Source organism: Chenopodium album, chromosome 11 (genome assembly GCF_948465745.1).
Source record: "Chenopodium album chromosome 11, dcCheAlbu1.1, whole genome shotgun sequence".
In the NCBI taxonomy this organism is placed as follows: domain Eukaryota; kingdom Viridiplantae; phylum Streptophyta; class Magnoliopsida; order Caryophyllales; family Amaranthaceae; genus Chenopodium; species Chenopodium album.
The window spans coordinates 1,767,497-1,795,158 of record NC_137844.1 but is presented as its reverse complement, the minus strand read 5'-3'; the positions used below and the strand labels follow the sequence as shown (position 1 = coordinate 1,795,158).

The 27,662-nt window shown below is 35.8% G+C and overlaps 2 protein-coding genes and 1 pseudogene across 2 annotated transcripts; 1 reads left to right on the top strand and 2 right to left on the bottom strand.

The window, feature by feature from the left end:
- Positions 1-7,110: 7,110 nt before the first annotated feature.
- Positions 7,111-9,549, bottom strand: LOC145568177 (pentatricopeptide repeat-containing protein At1g33350 pseudogene; annotated as a pseudogene).
- A 1,934-nt stretch (positions 9,550-11,483) lies between these two features.
- LOC145568176 (CDT1-like protein a, chloroplastic) lies at positions 11,484-14,657 on the bottom strand. Its single transcript, XM_081627618.1, has 7 exons — positions 14,274-14,657; positions 13,381-13,500; positions 13,035-13,269; positions 12,322-12,936; positions 12,037-12,238; positions 11,852-11,942; positions 11,484-11,725 (listed from the first exon to the last, which is right to left on the bottom strand). Exons 1-7 carry the CDS (start codon positions 14,600-14,602, stop codon positions 11,668-11,670), a joined length of 1,650 nt encoding a protein of 549 aa, XP_081483744.1. The 5' UTR covers positions 14,603-14,657; the 3' UTR covers positions 11,484-11,667.
- Positions 14,658-17,230: 2,573 nt separating this feature from the next.
- Positions 17,231-26,410, top strand: LOC145567121 (autophagy-related protein 9-like). The gene is made up of 10 exons (XM_081626360.1): positions 17,231-17,555; positions 18,451-19,162; positions 19,304-19,624; positions 20,597-20,819; positions 24,027-24,206; positions 24,323-24,529; positions 24,633-24,710; positions 24,795-24,865; positions 24,953-25,063; positions 25,149-26,410. The coding sequence occupies exons 2-10, from the start codon at positions 18,588-18,590 to the stop codon at positions 26,104-26,106; spliced, it is 2,724 nt and encodes a 907-aa protein (XP_081482486.1). The 5' UTR covers positions 17,231-17,555; positions 18,451-18,587; the 3' UTR covers positions 26,107-26,410.
- The last annotated feature ends 1,252 nt before the right edge of the window (positions 26,411-27,662 follow it).

The following is a 27,662-nucleotide window of genomic DNA, read 5'->3' as shown; positions in this document are numbered from 1 at the left end:
CAAAAAAAAAAAAAAAAAAAAAAAAATCCAAGTTTAAGGGAATCCAATGAGGCCAATGATCACCTATGTATTATGTACACTGAAAACACCATTTTGCTTTTTTACATATTATAATTTCTAATTTTGACAATATGCATGATTAATATGATTGCCATACATTGAACAAACCAAGTTTTTTATTTTTTATTGAACAAACCATGTCTAAAAATTTAAGGGGCCTAGTACAGTGAAAGCAAATCTTACCATGCTTGTTCTTTTATATGAAAGCGTAAAACCTCATGAATGCATGTTTTTTTTTTTAAGAAAACAAAGTTGTATTTTTTCCTAGATTCTTGAGAAATCAAAAGATATTCCAAATGTCAATTAAGGATGCTTGCATAGGTAACCAGAAAACTATTGCCCGCCGATTTTGTTGGATTTGTAGACATGGTGATTGGACGAGTTGAATCAATGCGGGTCATGGGTCAAGAAGGTAGGTTGATGGTACAAAAAAACTTATAAAACAATCAAGGAAAATAAAAATGTGAATTGAAAGAGCCAAATGCAAGTGCATATAATTAGCACTAAACTAGCTTATTAGCTTGTGTGTAACTTATTTACTTATGTTGGCACGTATAAATAAAAGGGTTGATCAAATGAGACGGAATATATGACAATCGTATGTAGGTGCTTGAAATTGTCGTTTCAACAAGGGAATTGATACAACAAGAAAGGAAATTTCAATTAAATTAAATCTAACATTATTGTGGGGGCAATTTCACTTCATGGGTTGAAAACAAATAATATTTTGCCCTAATATAATGAGTTGAGATTCTTTTGGAACAAACTTGGGAATCTTCATTAAATTAGTAGGGAGGCCTACACCATAGCAAATTTTATAGCAAAGCGAAGGACAACAAAGAGTTAAACTTTTATTTAACAAATAAAATGTAATTTTATGGATAGGATCCTTTAAATATGACTTATAATTCTTAATTACGGAGTTTTTCATATATGTAGATTGTTCTGCTTCTTCTGTCAAGCAACACTCGGGGTTATTACATGCATGTTTAACAAAATTGTGCTTAAAATTCATGATTAATTTTGTTTCCAGTATAAGACATATATATTATATATGAAATGGTTTCATGGTTAAGCTTTTATTAACCTATAAAGAAAATACGTAAGAGCAATAGTTCTTTGATAGAAGCCGTAAGTTAAAGTGCATTATTTCACATGAAAATTATAGACCATTCATCTGAAATGCTAGATATTATGCTAAAGATTGAGATGCATGCTTATGATATCGTGGCCACCATGTTTATATGCAAAGCCGTAAGTACGTACAAAGTGCAGTCCACATGCAAACTTAAATTTACTCCGTATATTTAACTCACATTTATTTTAATTGCTATCTAGACCACCTTCATTGAAATTGGCCTCAACACCTATTACTATAGCTTGGGTGCATTAAACATCCAAAATTTTGACTAGTAGTTCACACATCACCAACTAGTAAATTGAAGTGCAACGCATGTCATTAATGAGTATATTTTAGAGAGTAGCAATTAAATTGAGACATTTATGATAATTAAAGAATAATTGGTGGTACACGTTACACATCAATCCATAGTTGATGGTATGTTATCTATTTCAATTACTCGAAGTTCGGGGTGTTGGGTGCACCCCGAACTATAGTTTAAGGTGTTAATGTCAATTTTACCTTATTATTATTATTATTATTATTATTATAAATATAAATTTTTGTATGCGGCTGACTACATGGTACGGCAAGGGTTACTGTAACGTGCTATAGGTTTAGTTAGGGGTTACTGGTTTGGTCAGAGATTGCTTGTCGGGTGTTACTAATTTTAGTCAAGGGTTAATTGTAGGGTGTTACTAGTTTGGTATGGGATTTTGGTCTGAGGTTACTTATAAGTGTTACTCAGAATACACGTAACACATACAAGTAACCCCACAATACAAGTAACACCATACAAGTAACCCCTGCCACACCATATGAGCTGCCGCACTGAAAAACCTCTGTATTATAAATAGTTGGTCTTGAGTTCAAACTTTATAAAAGCAAATTTTTATTGTTGATGATGTGGCAAAGCCATGTAAAACAGTAAATGGATGTAACATCCAAGGCTTACATACATGGGCTTCATAAAAAGTGTTTTCCATCTACCCAAAAGTGTATCATCCATTAACATTGGGCTTGCAATTGACCCAATTTCCCGTGGTTGTTGGCTTGGAATCTGATAATTAGTATTATGAATTAGTATTATGTGCACCATGGTGCACCTAGAATTAGGTGCATCTCGTTTATACTTTTGAATATTTAGTAAAAAAAAATTGAATATTTTACAAAAAAATGAATATTTAGTAAAAAAATATAAACACGTCACAAAAACTGAACATAAACATGCACTTTTTATGTTCATATTTTATAAAGAAATGTTCATTTTTTGTACAGTAAATGTTCAGTTTAAATAACAAAACTATTGAATTATTACGAGTCAGACAAGACTCGTAATAATTCAAAATTTGCGATTGTTCAGATTTTTTTTACTAAATGTTCAAAATTTGTTATTGTTCATATTTTTTTACTAAATGTTCAAAAGTACAGGCGTGGTGCATTGAGATTGTTCAAATTTTTTTTACTAAATGTTCAAAATTTGTGATGTTCAGATTTTTTTACTAAATGTTCAAAAGTATAGGCGTGATGCATTGCGATTGTTCAGAATTTTTAACTAAATGTTCAAAATTTGTGATGTTCAAATATTTACTACATGTTCAAAATTTACAATTGTTCAGATTTTTTAACTAAATGTTCAAAAGTATAGGCGTGGTGCATCTTAAAATTTGCGGGAACTTGATCAACCGCATGATCCTTTTAACGGGTTTGCTAGTTGGCCAACCAGGGGCTACTTTGCTAGTCACGTCGTATCCTCTCATGCTAACCAATTAACCACGATCTCCTTAAAAGGTTTTCTCGTTACTTTTAATGTTTGGTTGACCACTTAATTGATCATGCCCGTTTGAGGACCATTTATCATTCCGGAGCTAATGTTCTTAAGCATGGCTCAAAACTTGTCAAAAGAGTATTATCCTTGCCATTTCATGCTGAAACAACTCTTTATATAGCATGCCAGATAATGGGCAATGACATACTAATCGTAAATTAATCATATACAAGTACGCAAGGTAACATCGATAAACAAGATAAAAAAAATTTGATATACGTAGTATATGCGAACAATCTTAAATTTCATAATTTTCGTAACTCCCAAATAATCAAAACTAAACCACCCATCCATTGAGAAATAACGGTAGCCAGCAAAACTTAGATACCTAGAAAAGGTAAGATTGGTAACCAATGCACCATATTTGTTCTGGGACCCCAAAGTGTCACCCTCAACTTCTGTTACACAAAAAAATTCCAGCATTCAGAACCAGAACCAAAAGGACACCCTAAGTAGATTGAACACATAACTACACTTTCATGATCCAAGGTTTCGACGCCTCCATCTGTGTAAAGGAGGCATGTGCAAGAATCAAAGAACCATAAGGCCGATAAGGGTACTTGTTATAAACACAGCATCAGCCATTATCCTCAAATATCTGCATGTAAGATCACAAATTGGAATCTGTAAGCTAACACGAAAAAGGAACAACAGCGCAGCAACTGTTTTAAGCGGCCACATGTGCTCGCATCAGATTTGATCTATGTCATGGTCACAAGTACACAGGTTTCATACAGTCCCCAGAAGTCTAAACAGGAACACCAAAACTGAAAAGAGAGTCGGGCACTAAGAATAACCAACATGGTCCACTATGAAGTTTGGAGAATAAGCATCTTAATGTGCTAAAATAGTACTAGTTAGCATAAAGCATATGAATGTTATTCTTTACCAAGACTCAAAGAATTCTAAGTTTAGAAAAGATAAATTTCAGCTTATTAAATAGAGACGTGATCTTCACTTTCTTGAGATTGCTATCGGTAGAATCAAGTAGGTTCGTATACTTCAGTAGACCGTCTTCATTAGACCACGTTTAATAAAACAGTTCAAAATCATATTCCAGCTGCTACCTGCGTGTACATAAGCGCATGCCATTCCTACTTTACTTTGTGAGCTGACTTCTTGATTAACCAGTGCAAATATTATATCAGCAGCTGCCACAGCCAAGAGTCCTGACTATTTTTAGAACAGAATCAAGCTTATGCTATAGACAGTGATTCTAGAATTCTAATAAACCTGATTAGATTACCTCAGATTATTTGAAGTACCTCAGATAAGAAAGTGGAAACTCAGGGCAATGCCATATGATTATGCAGAATCTCGCTTAAGTGAGTGAAACCTCCCCTGGAATTTTTAACCAAAGAGCTCGAGTGATCACTCAACTAGAGATAGCTCAAGGAGAAAAAAAAACAAAACAAAATGTTAGTAGTAGAAGTACAAAACAGTTCAGTAACACTCAAACGCGTGGCTTTTCCTAACTTTCTAAATAATGGACATAAACTTAATGCTCATTAAGGGCTATAATTAGCAAAAAATAGATTTCAAAAAATCAAGAAGCAAGAGATCTAGTGGACTGCACTGTTAGAGCCAGATAAAATAAATAAATGAAAAAAATAAACGAAGCTTCAGTGTAGCATTTTCTTACTTTTCCTGTGTCATTTCCACCATTTGCTCCCTTCCGCCCACTGAATATTCCACTTATTTCCCTGCAAGTGCACCTAATGCTCAAGAACTTCAATCAGACAAGATAAAGTCCATTTATATTTTCAATCAAATATATTTACAGAATTTCTGTACATCAAAACATGGGAATATTGATAAAATAACATATCCTGGGTATGCAAAGAAGGGGGCGGGGCAGGGACACACAGAATATTTCTCCTTTTGGAATTATATTATTTCTTTTACTCTCATTTGTGTGCAAATTAGAAAGCACGGCCATGAATGGGTCAAGAACATGATACGTACAGTATGCCAAGAGAATCGAACAGCTTTTAAAACGTCCATTATAAAAGTTAAAGACATCATTGGCTATAGGCTATGCTTACTAAGAGGAAGAAGAGCATTCAATAATACAAAGTCATGGTTATTGATTCTATTAGCATGAGGGTCACTTGCAGAAGGCTCAGACCACACATATTCATGGTTTTAGTTCAGTTGGCCTCGGCCTTTCTTTATTTCATAACAGAAGCTGCTTTCAACCATGGGATGAATCCTCATGTTTACGTCACCTACCGCCACATAGTAGGTTGTATTGCAGTCTTTCCGTTTGCCTATTCCCTTGAAAGGTGCATACAAGTCTACAAATCCCTCCCCCCGCCCCTCTATTAAAAAAGGGAGAAAAACTGACAATGATTTGAATCTTCAATTATTATTAATTCTGACATTCTGAGCATTGTCACTATAATCCCTTGGTGCAGGAAAACAAGGCCAAAGATGACACTCAGCTTGTTCATGGAAATCTTTCTCTATTCTCTACTTGGGTACTTCACTACTCACTTCTAATATGTTCAATTCTAAAGTTGAAAGTTCCTGATTCATTTTTGCATCTTTGTAAAAGTTACAGTTTGTATTACTGCATCTTTGTAAAAAAGAGATCTGAAAGTTTTTTTTTCCCCACTGATACCAGAGTGGGATTAACAATAAACATGTACTTTGCAAGTCTACAATACACTTCACCAGCATTTCTGTCAGCAACAGTAAACACGATTCCTACTTTGACATTTATACTAGCAGTAATATTCAGGTGATATCAAGTTTCTATTGTAACAGCTATGTCCTTTAGCAGATTAATGAAACACAGATCTTACCTTCTAATGTAAAATGATTTAAGCATGTAATTGCAGTTAAAAAAACTAACCTTTGTGGTATTTCCAAAATCATATGCAGGCTGGAGACTCTAAACTTGAGAAAACGTCGAGGACTAGCAAAAGCAACTGGAACTTTAATATCATTAGCTGGGGTCATGGTCATAGCATTATACAGAGGACCAGCAATCAGACGCCTGTATGAACCTCCAATACACCTGATGAAAAGCGAGTTCCACAAAAATTGGATAAAAGGTCCAATACTTTCACTAGCAAGTTGCATATCCTGGTCAATATGGTTCACAATGCAGGTATCTCAATCCCTAGCCAAATTTATAACAGCACAATGCAACCAAGTACATGTTCAAAGAAGTTCCTAGCATACATATGTGTTCAAGAAGCTTTCAAAAACAAATGAGAAAAGGAAGATACAATGAGTTTCAGTCTAGAATTATCTCAAGGACATCAATGTTTCAATTGCATAAGAAATATTTCGTATCCAACAAAGGCAACAATGCATGTGAGAGTAATAGGGCTATTAGTCTATTAGTAAACTCACATCCTAATGACTTATTTATAAGCGCTAGCATGAGCCAAAATATTACATCATAAATACAAGTACCAGATTGATTTTTAAAAATGGAATTACTAGTTTGAGCTTGTACGAACCACTCATATGGAATAGGAAAATACTTGTACTAGCAGTAATTTGGCATTTAGAAAAGAAAACTTAAACGGAAGAGTTTTCAAGCAAAAAAACGTACTGTTAATATGATGTTGATCCTTGCAGGGGTTCACTTTGAAGAGATATCCAGCACCACTGTCATTAGCCACATGGGCAAACTTTATAGGAGCATTACAATCTGCTGCTTTCACTTCCTTGGCAGTTCGACATCAACCAGCTGCATGGGTCAGGCATTCCTTCATAGACATAGCCACTATTCTGTTTGGGGTAAGTTGAATCTGGGAATAACAGAGTAAAATACATTTTCAACAAATCCCTCCCCCCTCTTCCCATTAGCTGGAAGACATAATAATCTCAATTATTGGTGATAAATTGCAGGGAGTGGTTTCCTCTGCTTTAAACTTCATCATGATCGTATGGTCTTCGAAAGAAAAAGGTCCTGTGTTTGTAACTATGTTTTGTCCCTTACAAACACTATTAGTGGTGATCTTCGCATATTTCATTGTTGGTGAAAAACTATACACGGGCAGGTAAGCAAAATTACTAAAATCCTCTTTGTGCTTTCTATGAGGAATATATTAGATGTCCTAATTTATGACTGGTTGTTCAGCATCATAGGAGGAGTTACAATCATCATAGGTCTGTATCTGTTGCTATGGGGAAAAGCAAAAGACCAAGAAATCAGAGTCTCAACTAAGAAGCAACCATCCCTGTCTGCCACCAAGCAGACTGAACCAAAGATGCAAATAGTGACAGTGCCAGAAAAAGAGCAACTGGATCACTAGATGAAACCTGCGAGGAAGAAAAAATATTGATACTCTCGTCAACTAACTGAAAAAGACAGTAGCATATGGACCAAGCTTTGCACCAAAATGTTCATTCCAGAAGCTATAAAACAGCAACAGGAGTGCAGACAAAAAGATAAAAGAAAAAGGCAATTCTCCGGCTCATGCAAACAACATTACAGCAATATACACTAGAAAAACAGATATCACGGCAAGTTTAGAGAGTTAGAAATAAACATGATAGCGGATTTTGTATTGAGATATCATGACAAGAGCAAGAATTAATACATAAGATACCAAGATGTCTGACCATCCCTCATTTAGCAAAGTACATCAGAATGTTTACATATTGCAGGTGATTAAGAGACAAAATTGACTAATCTTTCTTCCACATTTTAGTTTTTGAGAGATGAGTTTGACAAAATAAAGGAGCATGAAATTCAGGAATATATGTTGAAGGAACCTATGACAACATTATGATAATTTCTATGTCATTAAAAGCATGCAGATTATTCTGCATTATAAATTGACACTTCAACCCAATTCATCAGGAAGGTTGGACCATTAGACTACGGAATAAGTACTTTCTACTCACTTATTCACATTCCACCTCTGTACATTATCAATAAAGATTCAGGTTATGAAAGTCGCTATATTGCTTTCTACGTCACATGATCTAGTAATCCTTGGTTAATAAAATCAAAAAGACTTTCCAGTATGCTGTATATCTCTTCTGCTCTGGGATGTGTTTTATCAGCGGAATGAAACTGGTGGATTCTGCAGTCAACCTCAATCCAGCTGCAACCAGGGATCTTTTGTGCGTCCCGCTCCTTCAACATCTTCCTCACTCCACGGACCTCATCCCACTTAGCCAATCCCACGTATAAATTTGCTAACATTGACATGTAGCCACCATTATTAGGATCAATCTCAATCAACTTTCTGATTGCAAACTCCGCTAAATGTGAATTGCCATGAATTTTACACCCATTGAGCAGGGAACCCCAGATAACCTCATCAGCTTTGACCTTCATGCCACTGATAATATCCATAACTTCTTCAAACCTACCTGCTCGACCAAGAAGATCGACTACACACCCATAGTGCTCAATTTGAGGCTCAATACCATAGACTTCGGTCATTAAGCCAAAATAGTAATATCCTCTCTCAACCAAACCTCCATGAGTACAAGCATTCAACAAACCAATAAAAGTAATTTCATCAGGCCTCACATCGTTCCCAGTTTGCATCATTTCCTCAAAAACATCAAGTGCACTCCTACTTTGCCCATGAAGTGCATAACAATTGATCAATGAATTCCAAGATGTCAAACTTTTATCAGGAGTAGTGTCAAAAACAAGTCTAGCTTCCTTCAAGCAACCACATTTTCCATACATATCAATCAATGCATTAGAGATATATGAATCACGACCAACACCCTTTCTACAAATATAGCCATGTGTTTCCTTCCCAAGCTGAAGAATACCCGTTTGACCGCAAGCAGAAAGAGCACAAGCCAAAGTAACTTCATTCGGTCTAAGCTTCATCCCACATGAAGCCAACATTCTTCTAAGGTACGAAATCGCCTCCGGAAAGAACCCATTCTGTGTGCACCCCGCAATTATAGCATTCCAAGAAGGAACATCCCTTTCAGGCATTTCATCAAACAGAATAATCGCATTCCCCATCTCCCCCAATCTAGCATAACCAGATATCATAGCAGTCCAAGATACAACATTTCTCTCAGACATTTCATCAAACAGTTGGCGTGCAGTCCCAAAATCAGAACAAAACCTAGTATAAGAATCCACAAGAGCAGTTTGAACAATAGGGTTTGACCCAAAACCTGTTTTAACAATCTGGGTATGCACCATTTTCAATCCATAAGAATCAAAAACTTCAGAACTTGATTTCAGAGCACTGGGGTAAACAAAATGGTTAGGTCGAGGGCGACCCTTATCAACCATGTTCTTATACAAGCTAAGAACTGCAAAATGATTGGATTTAGCAGCATAAGCATTGATAATTGCACTGTAGAGGTAAACATTTGGCGAATTGACATGATCAAAGATCAAACGAGCGTAATGAAGGTCGGAAAGATGAAGGGTGCAGAAACGAATGAGTCTGAAGACGAAGAACTGAGCTTGCGCATGACCAAGAGTGATGAGAGAGGATTGGAGTTGTTTGAGATGGTTGAGTGTTTTGCACTTTTCGAGTATGGCTACTACGGTTTCAGTCAGGTTGAAGGTGTTGGAGAGGGTGACCATATTCTTACTTGCATAATGATTGGGCGGGAAAGGTTGTGCCCGAGGTAAAGATAGCTTTGGGCAGTGTCGGATCGTGTCTTATGTCAGAGTGTCAACCCACGTGCTTAGGGGTTAGGCTTGGCCCATTACTCAATCTACAAGTTTCGTGCCGTGTCGGGTTAAAGTTTTTAAAAGGTTAGCCTGTGCATGGCTCAGACCATGTGCCATAGTGTCGTGTCGTGTCGGGCTTGCGTGCCTAAGCAAAATTGCATGACTTTGTCGTGTCAGGCCTATCCGTGCCTTGTCTTATCGTGCTTCTTCCAAATAAAGGTCCCCCACGGTCCACGTACAAGTATTGTGCCATGCTGAGCTTTTTTCGTGCGTGCCGTGCTTTTTTCATGCTGGGTTGTGCCAGGCTTTGGGCTGGCCCGACCCAGCACCATCTTTAGCCCGAGGTGACAATAGTTACTTTCAACAAAAGTTATTCGATACAATAAGTAGAGGGAAAGTGTTGTTCTTATTGCACTTTGTAAACTAATCTCAGGTGAATTTCAAAATAATCAAAACTCATTCTTGGTACTTTATGGACATATTTACTTGCGTCTTATGGTTTTAAACCACCTTATATGACCCAAGACTCACCCCCCACGCATTCAGTTCATTCTTTGAAAAAATGTCCAAAATGGCCTTGAAATCGTGTATTATAGCCTTCAATTTTGGATAATTTTCTAATTTTTTTTGACCCGCAAAAAAAAATTATTGATATGCTTAATATGGACTCTAATACATCCCGAGAGTCTATTTGAGTGGGTAAAACCATCCAAAATGCCTTTAAACGGTCAACTTACCCGTTTACAACTTGCACCAATTTCATAAACTCAAGCTTATCACGAACATTTATGACAATATATAATGATCATATATGGTTCCAAACGACATTATATGACCCCGAGATGTATCCCCTAGTATCTCAAGACTTTTCGACATTGGATCCCGAAACCTCTAAAATTGCTCAAAAAACGTGGATAATAGCCTTCAATTTTGGAAAATTTTGGCTTTTTTTGGCCCGGAAATAAAAACTGCCGAGATGTTTATAGTGGACCCTAATAGCCTCCGGGAGTCTAATTGGGTGGGTGGAATCATCCAATTCGCCTTTAAGCATCCAATTTATCCGTTTTCGTACACGTCTCTTGTATTGGCTATAAGTTTTCACGGAGCCTTTATGTAGCCGTATAATGGTCATATATGGGTCAAAACAATATTATATGGCTACAGGATGCATCTCGTAGTTTTTTGTGAATTTCTGACACCGGGTCCAAACACCTCCTAAATTACTCCGATTTCATGTAATATAGCCTTCAAATTTGCCTTAACAAAAGTGATCGGTTGCAAACATCTATGACTCTTACAAAAATTGAACGTGAAGATATTGATAAGAACTCGGGCGAAAACCTCCCACAATGTGACTTCCAATATCTTTTTTTTTTTTTTTTTTTGAAACCATGTGACTTCCAATATCATAGTGTAAGGAAAAGTGTTGTTCATAGTATCAAGCATTTTAGAGGTTATAGGGTACTAACTACTAAGACTTTGTCCCTTCAATTATCATTTCCTCTTGCAATTAGGACCTGAAATTTTTGTTACATGCTAGTTAACCTTTTGATAAGGTTTCCATTTACTCATAGTTATGTACATAACCCATTAAGTCCCCAACTGTCGCAGACCTCTTCCAAGTTCAAGGCATGAAGCTGCAATGTTTGGCTAGTGCTAAAGGTAGCAGGCAGTTGAAGGAGGTTTCTTTTCAATTATTACTGATTTCGCCGTTGTTTCCTGACTGTCTCAGAAAACGAGTTTGATGAAGAATTTTTGTTAAAAGACAAAGCATTCAAACTTGACAGAAATTTGAAGAGCTTGACACATATAATCAATGGATTCCGCCATAATATATTGGAAAATCTCTGTACAAATCACTAAATTAGGCTAAGAGATCAATCACTACTACACTACACATGTACAAAATGCAACATGGCTGAAGCCTCAATTGGTTTATCTACTTGCTTTTCTACTGGATTAACTTACAAAAACCTAATAAAGCTCATTTACGTTTTCATGTTGTCAGATTATGGAAGCCTTCTGATCTCATTTTGCTTCAAACAGCTTTGTACGTATTGATTCATGACATGAAGATTTGTTGAGGCTGCAAAGACCACAAAAAATAAACATCAGCAAACACTAGCAAAACAGTTAATATAAGCCTATAAGGAGTATATTCATTTGTGTAAAGCCAAACAGTATCATAGAAAAGGCCTTGAAGGAAAGTTACCGTAGAAGAGTATCCCCACTGAGGCTCAGCTGCTCAGATATGTATTCTGGTGCAACTTCTTGTAGCAACTTAAGTTGTTCTTCAACCTCAGCTGCAAAAAGAGAACAGTAAAACGTTTACAGTGAGAACAGCAGCAAGAATGAATGACCAGTTACAAATTGACAAAAGTAGAAGCAAATCCTTACTTCTATCAACTACGTCCAAATGGCCAGCAATTAATTTGTAAATAAGCTCCTCCTTTGTGACAACAGATCGGTTGATAGACTTGAATAAGAGGAGAATCATGTCAAAGAGCTTAGGTACACCCGCCATCAACTGTTGCCGCCTCTTTGCTTGTAAGAGGACAGGGTTGTTCTCTTCTAAGATTTTCTGTTCTTTCTCTATCAACTGCAAAATGGAGTTCTTCTCAGTTAAAACCTCCTGCAGATATGCAACACAAACAAATTTCACAAAGCTAAAGCTCCACTTACCGACTGTAAAAGGCCTTCCGGAAGTATATCCAGGACATCATCCTTGGAAAGAATGGAGCCTTGTGTGGTAGCAATACTCTCATCATGATCAGCTTGAACCAACGGATCCTCAATATTAACACTGCTGTCATCAAAGTTTAAGGACCTACGCTTAGCTGATTTGTTGGGTAAATCACTAGTATCATGATCTGGGGTCATGAGAGTACGTTTTGGAGGGCGTATTGAAGGTGTGGCAGCCATCAGCCTTGCAGGAGTTGAAGCAAGCTCTGCAGGTGTTGAAGCAAATTTCATAGATATCGAAGCATGTTTGGCAGGTGTTGAAGCAGCATCAAAAGTTGCTGCATCAGCTTCAACTACAGTGTTGGAATCCCCATCATTAGCCTCAGCAGATGAGAAATCCTTGGTTCTGGTTTCGGACAAGATGGATGATGGCTTATCAGCCATGGATTCCAGAACTGGAGTACCAAGGGGCTTAGATGAGAACCGCCTCTTAAATGAGGGACCGGTAAGTGATGCAGCCAATGGTGCAGGGGTTTTAATCACGTTTTGCACAGGTTCCTGCTTTGGCTGATGGAATAGATGTGGTAATTCTCCCTCAGGAACATCTTCCTCATCCTGATAGTGAACAAAAGCCAATTCAAAATTCAGTAAGTGCATCAATTCATAGTCCAGCAGCCTCCAATTAGAAGATTAAAAAAATACCAAGTTTATACCTCATGATGAGATTTGTAATAGTCAAGCATTCGTGATCGAAAGATATCTTTCAATTGCGAAAACCCATTACCACCTTTTGCATTCTTGTCAGTTTCCAAAGCAACCACCTCTAGAGACAAAAGAAGATCCTCCATCATACATTTTGTTTCATCATCTTGAACACGGATTTTCTTCGCCACAATAACCTCTGGCATTATGTACTTCAATTGGGCCAAATGATGTAGTGTGAACCTCCTATGACAAATAAGAAAGGTCCAATGCAATTTTAGATACATAAATTGAAGTACAGCAAATCAACCAGGTTAAATAAAAAAAGTTCATGCCAAATACTTCTAAAGCAATTACCTGTCTGTCAATGACTCGATACTCTTAGCAAGCTTAGTAAAGGTTGGTTGCTGTCTTCTCAACCGGAGTAGCCGAATTGAACCAACCATTGAATTGAAAAACTCACATAGCATCTCATACCTATCATTAAATCAGTATAGGATTAGTACAACACTAAGTAATCAACACAAACAATCTTCATTATCTTGTACTACACCTCATCATCATTGCAACTTAATAAGATACTATCACCTCAATCAACCCAAAATTACAATAACATGCTGACAATGTAGATTAGCATAAAAACTTTTACAAATTCCAAACTGCCAATCACTAATTTCAAAATATCAGAAGAATGAACTACATTTCACTAATTCAGCTTTCAATTTGCCGCGAAATCAGCCGATTTCAGATTCATACACATTGGGCATACAAGATGTCAAGCCACAATGAAAATCTAATTAACATCAAGTTAACCTCATAGATACCTTTCAATTACTCCAGCATTTTACAAACACCTCAAAAATGCAATTCACTTTATAAGATTAAACCCTAATTTTTAACAGCATTCACGAATTCACGAAACATCAATCAACCTCAACGATTCACAAAAATTGAAGTCAACTACACCAACATTTCCACGATTCAGGGTAATGAACAACCAGAAATCAAAGAATATCATACTACATTAACACAAATCAATGCACAATTTTATAAACCCTAGTTTCCGCAAATTCGAAATGCCAGATTCATAGGATCTCAAATCAACATCAGAAATAGCCAGAAAATCTAAACATTCCAAAAAAAAAAAAATCAAATTCCACCAAACACACAAAAAAAAAAAAAAAAAAAAAAAAAAGAAGTCAAATCAATCAAAAAATAGCTCAAAAAATAAATCAAGAAAAAATCCATACTTTTGTGGCAAAGATGCAGGAGATTTCTGGGATCCCTTAGATTTCTGACCAATTCCACTTCCGACCACCTTCTCCGGCACCACCTTACTAAGATCCGACCCAACATTGTTAGATTTCTGCAGCTGAAGAGCAGTTCTTCGAACCTCGGAAACCGATAGCGCGAACTTCTGATTACGGATCCGAGTAACCGGCTTCGGGTTAGCTCGTTCCGGGGTTGCGATAGCGGGACCGTCGGCTTTCGGGGTAATGATACTCCTCTTGTTTGGAGTAGCGAGCAATGGCTTCTTTGACTTGAAGGGGATCATCAATGACTGTTCAGAGGACTCCATTGATGAAGTAAGAAGCAAGAAAATGAAGAAATTAGAGAGATTTGAGGAGAGAGAAAGAGTGAGAATGAGTGGGAAAAAAATGGAGGGAGATTGGGGGGGTATAAGAGGGAGAAGAGGGGAGTAGGGTTTTATGGCGGGAACGAGTTTTACCGCCAATGTAAGCTTATTTTCGCGGGGAGTTTTGTGGGCTTTTTTTATGGGCTTGTGTTGTGTGCCCTAGCCCATATTTTAGTGGGCTGAAAATCTATCTATCTATAATCCTATACTAAAGGCGAAACCTAAAATGACACTTGTCATGTTCTGATTAAAAATTTTCCCGCCACTTTTTTCTTTCCCTTTTTATTTTTTCTTTTTGTACAAAATCTTCATTAATATCAATTTATATAACCTATAATATTTAACCTTCAATTTGGCAATTATATTCGAAATGTATTCTATATGCATATTTTTTATAATTTTTATAATAGGTATTTTTCTATAATAAACAAACATATAAGGTAATATATTAAATTAGAATAATGTACTAATCCCGTACTTCGTATCATTCTACAATGTATTTTTTTCCTTGAAAGTTTTTTTTGCTCCAACCAGGATTAGACACTTTAGCTTTTACTATAAATTTTTTGATTTATTTATAGTTATAACACTACAATTCAATAACTATAAACATAAATATAAAACAAAAATTAAAAAACCTTGATTATTAATAGTCGTAAAAGTTAAGTCAATTAAATTTGTATAAAACATTTTTCCGGTTATAGTATGCTATAAAATATTGTGCCGGTCAAAACATGCCAACAAAATAGGGAAATACGGGGTGTATAATTACATTGCACGGGTTATAATTAACATAAATTTTATTCTCATATAAACAGTATAACCATTAAATTTGAGTGTTTTTTTTAATGTTTATTAATCAATAACTTTTGATAACAATATAATATTAATTCAAGTTATTTTTTTTTTGAAAAGAAATTCAAGTATTTGTTTTAATTTTTTTTTTTTATATAAATATATTTATGTTATATTAACATTGTAATTCATAATTTGATTAAGTAAAACCGTGCATTGCACGGGACCTTAAACTAGTTTGGATATAATGGACATTATCCATTAGTCGATCTTTATGGGCTTCTGATGGTTTGATTGTGTGATGGACTAATGGATAATGTCCACCTGCCCAATTGCCCATAGTGGATGTTAGTTCAAATTGTAATGTTGTAAATTTGTTTTTTGATTGAAACATTTTTTTTTTTAAACAACTTGGAAGAAAGGAGTTCCAAATTCCTAATAACTTAATCTAAAAGGGACAAAAAAATTTTACAATTAAACTGAAAATATGTTTTTATACTCGTTAAATTCACGATTATACAATGTAAAATGACCTGCTTAATCTTATTGAGATATTCAAGTGCAATTATCAGTCTATTAAACAAGATTATATCACTCGTAGTGTATATAATAAATTGATAAGGTATGGAGTACGATTGAACCATATATGCTTTTTCATCTTAATAATTAGTGATATTATGTCCCCCCCCCCCCAAATGAGCCCCCTTCTTCTCCATTTTAAAAAAATAATTATAAAATTGTAATATGATATTAGCTCCCAAGTGGATGGTATGCTCTAAACTTAAATGGTGTGGTCAAAAGAGCTCCGAGGCTTGTAGATGAATGAATATGCTTACTTGATTCGTTATTGTCATGGATTGATTGGCAAGGAGGATTGAGATATTAAAAATAGTCTTATGTTTTCTAAAAAGAGAATTGAGCGGTAAATTGACTTGCAAATCCAAGTGTGAAACAACGAGTTTGAGTCACAAGCTAAGTCTTAATATATCTATGTTTAGTGATAATATTAAAGTTGCTACTCCATCAGGATCAATTGTAAAATCACAGAGCAATGCTTTTAAATAAATTGCACAATCATCTTTCCAAAAGAAATCAATGGAAGTAATTGCAATTTAATAACAATCATAGAAAAATTGCATTATAAATCTAAGGAGTTTACAAATTTCTAAGAAAATTACTCATGATAACATTGTAGATTTGCCTTAGAGAAATAAAATAAAATTGCAAAAGATATGTAAAAATTGAATTTGAGATTTAAATTGTAAACTACAATTCGACTAATCATCCTACATCATTCACATTTTAAACCAAAGTGAAGCTTTCTTATAACAAAAACTTTCCTTAAAAAAACCCCCTTTCATAGGTAAAATGCCTACAATTCAAAATTTTAAAATTGATCATCCCACCCGGTCACCACTAAACGTCTTGAATCTTGATATTATTAAAGTTGATTCATAAATTTAGGTCCAATAGAATAGAATATCTCTATTCTCAACCATTAGTCAAAAAATTACTCGTACAATTCTTGTCAAAAAAATAAAATAAAAAACCTCATCTAAAATACCTAATCACCTTCAAAATGATATTCCCAACAAGATTATAAGTCCTAACCCAACTTAAACTCAAAATACTTAAAATCTGAAACACATCATGTAAGTACGTAACAAAACTTTGATGGGGTAAAAAAAAAATCAAAAACTCCAATAACACAGTGAATGCGAAAAGCTCTGTAAAACCCCATCCATCTTCCAAATCGGCAAAATACAACAACGTTTTCCTTTCTTCTGGGTAAAGAACTCTGTAAGACTGTAACTAGTATATTTAAGAAATTAAATAATAAAGGAGAAAGATAAGAAATTACTCAATTTTTTCTTCCAATTATTAAAATACTTTTTCCTGTTTTCTCAATTTCTTCTTCTCAAACCCCCGAAATTCCCTATTACTTCCACGCAATCCAAACTTCTCTCTTTTCCTTCTTTCTCTCTCATCTCTTTCTCACCGTTTGCGGAAAAATCCCCCCTTTTCGAGGTTTAATCGGGTGATTTTTGCTGCCTTTTGTTGTTCGTGTATCAATTGATCATAATAATTTGTGGGTTTTCAGGTAATTTTGTTTTTTGATATTTTATTTTATGTTTTACAGGAATTTGAAGTTGGGTTTTGTTTAATTTTGAATTTTGGGGGTGGGATTTCCAGATTATGGTTAATTACTGAATTGAAGTATTGTTTGATTATCCTTTAATTGGTAAAGTATTGGTTGGGTGTTGAATTGACTGAATTTTTAGCTGTACTTGGAATTATTTGATAGTTACTGTTGGTAATTTAATCAAATTATCGCTAATTGAGTTAAATTTTATTGCATTTTATGTAACCCTTGATTTTAATCATTTGGTTCTCTTCGTTAATTGGATGTGCTATGGAATTTAAAGCCAATTTGTACTAACTTGAATGTGTGTTAATATTTGTTTTGCTATGAAAATACTGAATTATGATACCACATTTTGATTTATTTTGACTTATGAGATGGAGGATGAGAGTTCTTACAACTTTGATGACTTTGAACATATTGGATTTATATGGGTTATTCAGCAAATGCACAAATTATGTTCAACCTAGTGGTTGCATGAAGACTTCAAAACTACAAAATTTGAAAATTTCATGGATTCTTGATAATTGAGCTCATATTAGTTATATTTCGTTATGGGATGCTTCTAGGAGTTCTGGCGCCGAACACTTATAAGGCCACTACATTGCTTATCAATGCTGATAATTTAGATTTATAGCTCATATAGCTTTGAACTTGTTAGGGAATCGCGGTGGTTCTCTTTGCCTGAAATTTTCCAATTCCAGACTTCCAGCCCTCTTATACATTATAGTTACTTGTTTTCGATTAATGGTGTAGTTAACTCAGTGGGGATACATAGTGCATCTAATTTTAGCTCTTGTGGGTTTTGTTGTTGTTGTTTTTATTGAGTGTGTTATTGTTGTATCAATCTCAGGACCTTCATTTGATTGTTAACTCAGTGGGCATACATAGTGCATCAATCTCAGGACCATCAGCATCTAATTTTAGCTCTTGTGGGTTTGAGCGGGGAATGGACTTACCGTATACAATTACTGCTGTTGCTTGCAAATAATGTCCAATTGGCAAGGGGGTAGAAATGCTTTGAGCATATTTAAGTGGAAAAAACCTGGTGATCCTTCACTATCCATTGGCCTACTCAATGATATTCCTCCTGAGATTGAACTATCCGAATATGGAAGGGTGCCGAGTCCTGGTAGTGAAAGCCCTTCTGGGCTACTTAACGGGGAGAGCCTGAAAGTGGAACCTATTGCTGATTTGGACCTGTTCTTTGAAAGGCTGTATAGCTACTATTGTGAAAAAGGGCTTTGGTGCATCATTGTGAAGTGGATAGTTGAACTCTTGAGTCTTGCTTTTACAATATGCTTTTCAGGATTTTTCTTACTTTTTGTTGACTGGAATGGTCTCCGCAATGCTAAATGTGGAATCGATGCTGTTGAATCTGGAACTAAGCCCTGTGACCTTGCAATAGAAGCTCTCCATGCGCATCCATTAACCCCACTTACACTTCCCAAGGCAATTATTCTTGGGTATCTGGGTATTTTTTCCATTTATTGGGTCTTCTGTTTTCTAAGGTTTTTTGCTCAGCTTAAGGAGACTCTTAGGATACGTCACTTTTATTACAACTGGTAAGCTTATATAAGCACAACTTTGTATTTTCTATATTCCCCATTCTTTCTTTGGTCTTTCTCGCCCTTTCTCTATTGTGACAGGGGTTTGATGCCTCTTGCTTTGGGAATACACTAATTTAAGAATGATGTTCTTTGCAGTCTCCATGTTACAGATGATGAGTTGAAGACCATGCCATGGCCTTCTATTCTTGAGAAAGTGGTTCGTGTTCAGAATTCACAGAAGCTATGTGTTGTGAAGGATCTGTCAGCTCATGAAATTGTAATGCGATTGATGCGGAAAGAAAATTACTTGATTGGCATGATCAACAAGGGGATTCTTGCTTTCCCTATATCTAAGTGGATCCCTGGTGCTGGTCCAGTTGTCAAGTCTGGACCTAATAGGGGCCGTCAACGCCTCATATTGACAAAGACACTTGAGTGGACCTTGAATTGGTCCATATTGCAGAGCATGTTTGACAGGTAATAATTTCCTGACTGTAGTACTTCCTTCGTCCTTTTTACTTGCAACATTTCTATAGTGTAAATTATTCATATACTCAAGTTCAATTACATTTCGTGATTTATGCTATATATAAAAAAAGTCATATGGGTCTTGTTAGATTCATCTCAATGTCTACTTTAATAAATTTAGTTTTATAATTTTTACAAATGCATTATTAAAGATAAATAAATGGTTGAAGATACATTGGCAAATGTGAAAACAAGAAAAGTTGCAAGCACGGAGTAAAGTATAAGCCGATGAATTGTTTTTTATTTTTTATTTCCAAATTTAGCATGTTGTGTGGAACCCTTGGCTGTTATGTCCGTTCCTCTTCCACATCTTGTACACTTCATTTCATGAGAATTTTTGTTTTTGCTTGCGGTAGAAGGTCACTAGTCCTTCACAGGTCAATCTTATGCATGAAAGTCCTATCCAATCATGTTTCACTTTTTTGCTTTGGGATTGCTTTCTTTCACATGCTGAAATCTGTACGAAATGACTAACTTTGTCATTAATCTTTAATGGAAACAAGCTTCTACTAACTGTGGTTAATTCATACCTGAAAGGTATGGCTGCCTTCATTTGACCCTTGTATTATGTGCTGAGTGTTGCTGGTTAGTTTTGTTCTTATAGTTTTTCATCATCTCCTTATTCTAGTAAGGCAACAAGTCTTGATGTTTATATTGATCAGTGTATAATGGATGCACAATAAGCTGAGCTGTTGTTTTATACTGAATATTTTGACTACATTGATTATATCTTTGTTCGTTGGTATGATAAAGCAGTTTGTTTTTGTGAAATATCTGTAACAAAACCATGATTTAACTTCTCTGGGATTTCTCTTCATATGGATAGTATGTTTCCCTTCTATTAATGTTTCTGTACAAGAGAAGCTTTGGAATTTGATGGTGTGTTCATTTAGTGGCTGATAAGCTCTTTTATGCCTGCAGAAAATTCTGTATCAGGGAGGAGTTTGTATCAAATCCTGGTGCTTTGAGGAAAAGACTTGTAGTAGTTGGACTGGCAATGCTTCTCCTTTCTCCATTTTTAGTAATATTCATGCTGGTTTATCTCTTCTTGAGGCACGCTGAACAATTCTATAACCACCCAACAACAGCATCATCTCGAAGATGGTCAAATTTGTCAAAGTGGATGTTTAGGGAATTTAATGAGGCAAGTATTTCTTCACTTTGTGCTTTATTTTATTTTTCCTGTGGCATGGTTTTGTTGTATAATTTTGGTATCTAAGTTTGATTGTGTTAGTAGTTTTGGATATACTCCACCTGCCCTATGTTAATTGTTAATTAGGTAAAGGTTGGTTACAAAGGAACATCTTTTCTTATAACTTTCCTAGACTTTCATACCGCATAGGTTAATGAAATATACAAATTTATTGACCTATGATAATAGAAACTTGGCAAATTTTTTGGGAGTTTACAAATAGATCAATGTGACAACTAATATACATTACTCCAAAGTACTAACCAAGAAGCAAGGATAGCATTTTGATTTTTGAAGCAATCCAGGAAAAAAAAATTTAGACATCCATGCAATTCATAGTTCCATATGTTTAATAGCTGATATTTACTACCTGTATTACATTGTACTTGTATATTTATTACGTAGTATATTCTCTATTTCCTTTCAGTTTTTTGTTTATTTGAATCTGTCCAGGAACATATAAATATTTGAACATACTCCATTGTACAGCAATTTGATATGTCAAATTGTCTATCAAATTGTTGTTGGATCTATACTCTATACTGATCTAAGATATTATACTGGTTGGGGTTATTAGCTATAATGGTTACAGAATTGCAGATTGTGCAGCACATGGATTGTGCTATGTTCTATCCTAAATGCATGGCGTCTCAGCTCCTAGGCACACTTTTTTATACACTTGTGGGGAGGAAAATCCCTTTACAGATTTTCACTTTCATTTCCACTAGGAATTTGACATGAAAGTGAAAAATAAAAGTTAGTAAATCAAATTTCCTTTCTCTTCCCTTCATATCTATTTAAGAACCAAACATTGGAATATAAAATCTCTTTTCTTTCCCTTCTCTTCCTTTTGCTTTCCTTTCTCTTCCTTTTGTTTTCCCTTCCCTTTATTTATCTTTGTTTGTTTACTAATATTGAAATAGAAGGGGGGTCTAAGGCTAAGGGCAATAAATAAAGCAATAACAACAACAACAACAACAACAACAACAACAACAACAACAACAACAAAGCCGTGGTCCCAAAACGATTTGGGGTCGGCTAACATTAATGGTCATAAGGAACCATCCGATATAGAAAAAGGGATGTAACAAGATAATCAATTGAAAGAGTTTGAAAAAAGGTGTGTAAAGTGAGAAAAAGAAAGAGCATCCAAGTAAAAATTAAGAGAGTTTTTAAAGAGAACCAAATATAATTCAAGAAAGTTATAAAGGAGTGGTAAAAACATGGGAGTATTTAATATAAAAGGTTTGAGAAAACTCTAGCTAGGGAAATCAATAAAGCTTATAAAACACTACTTGAGTAATATAATAAAAGTAAATACTTAGATAAAATTAACAAAAGTATGCATATAATCATGACATGTCGTTGACGTGAATTTTCCCCTCCACACCGCCCTATCCAACACCATATTTTCCTCAATCCCCAAAGCACTCATTTCACTCTCAATCACCCTCTTCCAAGTTTTCTTAGGTCTTCCCCTACTCCTCGCGATCCCAACACTTTGCAACTCCGCGAGCCTCCTTACTAGAGCCTCACTTGGTCTCCTTTTTACATGGCCAAACCACCTTAAGCGATTCCCCCTCATCTTGTACTCAATCAATGTAACCCCTACTTTCTTCCTGATTATCTCATTCCTCAACCAATCCTACATTATGGTCAATTGGCATGAAGTTGGGATCTATGACAAACAGTGTGCCTGTACAACATTATTGAATGTTATAACACTTAGAACACTTTTAGCTTTATCTTCTAATTCATTTGCCATTCAGCTATATACAGCTACAATGTACATCCTATAAAGTAAAACTCAAGAACAAAACTGCAGAACATGCAGTACTGAATTCTGATATAGCATAGTCATTGGGATGCAATTATAGCTTTTGATCTGTTGACATAGACTTTGCCAACAGCAGTCTTCGGGCCTTTGGTGTCCCGAGCCTTATTTTATCTCCATGTTCTCTCCGTACCTACAGGGAAGATTTGATCTATGGCTTTGTGGCCCAAGATAATGGTCCTGTTGAAGTTTTTCTTGTCAGGAAGTGGCAGTCCTACTTTGTTGGTGGTTGGTTGGGCTATAATGGCAATATGGAATCTGGCTTGCAGAAATATTCATGCAAGGATTGTTGCGTACTAGGGTGACCTAAATATATCGTAGTTGGCTTAATTCGAATGAGTTCGTGCCTCACAATTTTTTTCAGTTTAGGTTGACACAATTATTAAGGTTTGAATATGGGAGGGGTATTGGAAGTGATTTGTGCTTTCTAAAATGAGGGGAAAATGGTAATGTAAGTAGACTCAAAAAAGCTGAAGAGACTATGAGCCTGTGATAATGTACAAAAGTTTGACATATTAATGCCTGCCACTTCTCAAGAGTTCAATTATCGTAGTGCCGGGTGAGGACGTAACATTCAGCGTATTGCTTTTCGGTTGCGTTTAATATATGCCAAAAATACATTCTGTTTGTCATGGCTGGCTCGAAATAGAATTAATGAGCTTTTCTGTCTGTAGTGTCTGTAGGCACTAGGCAGTGTTAATCACACTAGAAGGGATTACTGGTTAGGCAGTGTTAATCACAAAAGAATTAATCAACTTGCAGTTGCTGCATGCAACTAGCTAGTGACATGGATGTTGCTTGCTTGGTGGACGGTTTAATGACTTAAGGACTGCAAATCATTCTCTTAGGAGTTTATAAACACTTCTGATCATTTAGAAATCTGTGATTAAGTAGTGAAATCTCAAGATGCCGTACTTAACTGTGTAGAAAACGAACACCCTCTGTGTAGCAGTTGAACGATTGAGATATGAGAACCTGTTCTTGAACTTATTTCTGTTCATCATGTATGAATTATCCATTAACTATATTTTTCATTTTGTTTCAAGGAATGGGTAGGGTTGGGGGTTGTAATTTTATGGTGTTAACATATTTGGAGATCAAATGTAATTTATTTAGGTATAGAAAAAGGTGTATTAGAAAGTTGATTGACTCCAATGCCCTAGCTGCATCGAGGTGATTTAGAAACTAATGAGTATAGTGAAATGTAAAATAATGTTTATCCAACACCTGAAATGTTCTGCATAATGTTAAGATGATGTACCCATAAAATTTTCTGTACCCCTAATCCTTGATGTTGTCATTGACTTTTTATCCCTGCATTGTAGGTGGAACACTTCTTTAGACACCGCATAAACAGCAGTGTCATACATGCTTCAGATTACTTGAAACAATTTCCATCTCCCATAATTTCAGTTGTTGCTAAATTCATCTCATTCATATCTGGAGGCTTTGCTGCAGTGCTGATCATTATTGCTTTGCTGGATGAATCTTTGCTGGAGGGCCATGTAATTTCTTCTTCTTTTTTTGCACCTTTTGAATTCACCACAGAAAATGGACCCTATGTATGTTGATACAGTGGCTAACAATCTATTATAATGCCTTTTTGTTGTAATTCTTGAAGATATTTGGCCGTAATTTGTTTTGGTATGTTGCTGTATTTGGAGCAATTACGCATATCAGCCGGGATGCTGTAACAGATGAGCTTCTAGTTCTTGACCCTGAGGGCACAATGTCCTTGGTGGTTCAGCACACTCATCACATGCCAAAGAGATGGCGTGGTAAAGAAAATACAGAGATGGTCAGGATGGAGTTTGAAACTTTATTTCAGGTAATTTCATAGGCTGGAAACCTGGTGCTGTTTAAGTTGTTTAATCTTTGCCTAACTAATTAGCATGGGTTACAAATGCTTAATAAATTATGTATTTTTGCAGTATACAGCAATGACGTGGCTGGAGGAGATGGCCTCTATATTTTTAACTCCTTATTTGCTCATATATGTTGTGCCAAAGGTTATTAATTTTTCATTTAAATTAAATCACTCGTTTCTTACTTGGTTTGAATGACTTTAAGCTTATGCCGTGTCTTTATTGCAGAAAGTGGATGACATTCTGCAGTTCATCTCTGAATTTACCGTATACATAGATGGAGTTGGTGATGTTTGCAGGTTTGTGTATCAACAGCTTATGTTTCGTTTGACCTTTTGTGAAATGCTACCTCTTGTTTTACCCAGTGTATCTCATTCTTCTTGCAGCTTTAGTGCCTTTGATTTTCAAAAGCATGGCAACGGCAATTATGCTTCTCCATACAATTCACTTCCCACCCAGAGGAGCTCCCAAGGAAAGATGGAAAAATCTTTTCTGAGGCATGAGTTTTCTCGACTTGCACTCATTTTCATGCTTTTTTTGCTGTTGTTGTTAACCTATTTAAGTTGTCTTTTCTGCCTACAGCTTTCAAACCAGCTATCCCTATTGGCAATCAGATGCTCAAGGGATGCAGTTTCTTACCACTCTCAGAGCATTCCGGAATGAAAAGTTGAGAAGGCCTATTCCTGGATATGGGCATTCACCACCCAGAAGATGGCCACAGAGTCCAAGTTTGATAGATCATAACTCCAGAAACAGCTACTTCAGAAGAGAATCCCCTTACAACAGTCCTGCACCTGGTTATCATTTGGGCTCTCTGTGGCTTATCGAAACTGATCCTAAAACTCACCCTTATCTTCTTGATTGGTTTTATGTGTCCGGGGCTCGTCATATTATTGGTACTAATGATGTCCCATCAGTTTCTATGGACATTGATAATGAGCAAAGCAAAGAATTCTGGAAGCCATCCTTAAACATTGAAACCAGTCATGGAGAAAGTTGGCCTAATTTCTTTGAGAATCGGTCAAAGAGCCATCTAGAAGCTTCCACGTCATCTCCAGTCTTTCTGGAAGACCAAAGTGTTCTGCGGCATCATGACTCAAGCAACATGTTGCCGTCTGCTAGGAGCCACTGGTGGGACCGTGGTGGGCCCAGCAGTGCGGAGCCTCAACAAGCAAGCTTTCTCGAGCCTCCTGAGTTTCAGCACCATGGCAGGCCTGAACAAGGCAGCTTTCTTGAGCCTCCTCTGTTCAGATACAATGGCAAGCCCCAACAAGGCAGCTTTCTTGAGCCTCCTGAATTTAACCGTCACAATGCCAGTGATTACTATGGAAGCCATTCAGAGAGGAGCATAGATGAGCACGAACAACCATTGGATTGGGGCAACTACCACCAGTTGTCTCGAACAAATGATCCTGTTGAATTTGGTACTAGTGGTGGCGATTTTAAGCTCCATTTTGATGATGTCTATAAACCTTCAGAACCTCCTACCATAAATATAGACCCTAGTGACTTAGCCCCTGATACATATCAAGTGAACTAATTCTTGATCCCCTACACGGAATCGTTGTTTTTTTTCATTTTCATTTCTTGGGTCTTTTTGGTACATAATCTTAGGGCTATTTTCTCCTTTTTGTTTGGTGCAAGGAGAACAGAAGATCGAAATTCTTTGTTGTACATAATTCATGTCTTAGAAAAAAAAAAGGTTGCATTTAGAATTGACCTTGCCTCTCTTTCTAGAAATGTACAAAGAAAAACTTGCATTCTAGGTTGCTCAAAATCCTTATCTTGTTTGTAAGTATGCAATTGCTGCTAGCTAATTAATAAATTAAGAGGTATTTTGGTCATATTGGTTCAACTACATACCTTGTACATTCAGTCATTCACTCATTCATGATGTTATTCGCTTGCTCTTTTATAGCAAGTGAGCAACCGCACCAATGATATAAAATTATACCATATCATATTGTCATGGAATAAGAATGACATTATACATTTAATTTTTCCTTTATTTAATTTTTTATATAAGAATAAAAATACATGGAGTATAATTTTTATTTTATTTTTTTCTAAAATTGGTCCAAATCGGTCAAGTTAGGTTTTATCAGTCCTGATCCTAAATTAACTAGTCCAATCTCCGGTCTTGAATTTCGAATACTCCCTCTGTATTTTATTACTTGCTCCACTTTTCCTTTGCTGTCGTATTTTATTACTTGCTTTATTTTCTTTTTTGAAACCTTTCATACTATTTACTGCGAGTAATTTTTTTCTCTCATAGTAGACCTCTAACTATCATACTTTAATATTTTCATATTCTCTCCGCTCAACTATCATACTTTATTTGTTTTTCCACGGACCCTACTTCCTTTGTATTTTAATACGAATAGTTTTTACTATTTGATCTAAAATTTCGCGCATGAAAAACTCTATCCTCTATTGTCAATTTTGAAGGGGTTTCCATCGGATTTCACCGGTGGAAAGCCCCAATCATTATTTTCTTGTAAGGTTTTTGTTTCTTAGATTACAATAATTTTTCCGTCGAAAGAAAGGGATTATCTCCTTCGAAAGACAAGGTTTTTCGAATTCCTTTGAAAGACAATTTTTTTTTTTTTTGAAGAAACCCAAAGACGGGCTTAGACTATTAAATCATTAGCAGCATAAAACGAAATAAATGGTGGTATTACATCACTCCACATTCAGGGCTTAGACTATTTTATGATGCTTTAACCTATCTTAATAGGGTTGATAACACTTTGAACAAGTACAAGAAATTCAGGGCTGAATCTTTAGTTTGTTATGGGCGACCCTTAAGTAATCAAACTTTAAATGAGATCCTTTATGATGTTCAAGTTGAACTGGTTAAAGCTAAGATTGGTACTGATATGGGTAGTAGAAAGAATGTTTTTGAGGATTTGAAAAGGTTAGTGGAGTTGAAGGAGTATAGAGTGAGTGATAGATTGGAAAGCATTGGTAATACATATCATGAAATCGCGGTGTGTTATTATTGGATGTTCAGTTATAAGGGAGATTGTTTTACAAGAGACTTTGGCTTGCAATATTGAGAGAAAGCATTAGGGATTTGGTTGTGCCTCTAACAAT

Excerpts from the sequence above, each read along its gene's own strand:
- LOC145567121 (XM_081626360.1), top strand. The coding sequence starts at position 18,588 with ATGTCCAATTGGCAAGGGGGTAGAAATGCTTTGAGCATATTTAAGTGG. Across the intron at positions 19,625-20,596 it reads TTGCAGAGCATGTTTGACAG|AAAATTCTGTATCAGGGAGG; the intron begins GTAATAATTTCC and ends TTATGCCTGCAG. Across the intron at positions 20,820-24,026 it reads TGTTTAGGGAATTTAATGAG|GTGGAACACTTCTTTAGACA; the intron begins GCAAGTATTTCT and ends CCTGCATTGTAG.
- LOC145568176 (XM_081627618.1), bottom strand. The coding sequence starts at position 14,602 with ATGGAGTCCTCTGAACAGTCATTGATGATCCCCTTCAAGTCAAAGAAG. Across the intron at positions 11,943-12,036 it reads TTTGGACGTAGTTGATAGAA|CTGAGGTTGAAGAACAACTT; the intron begins GTAAGGATTTGC and ends CTCTTTTTGCAG. Across the intron at positions 11,726-11,851 it reads AGTGGGGATACTCTTCTACG|CCTCAACAAATCTTCATGTC; the intron begins GTAACTTTCCTT and ends TGGTCTTTGCAG.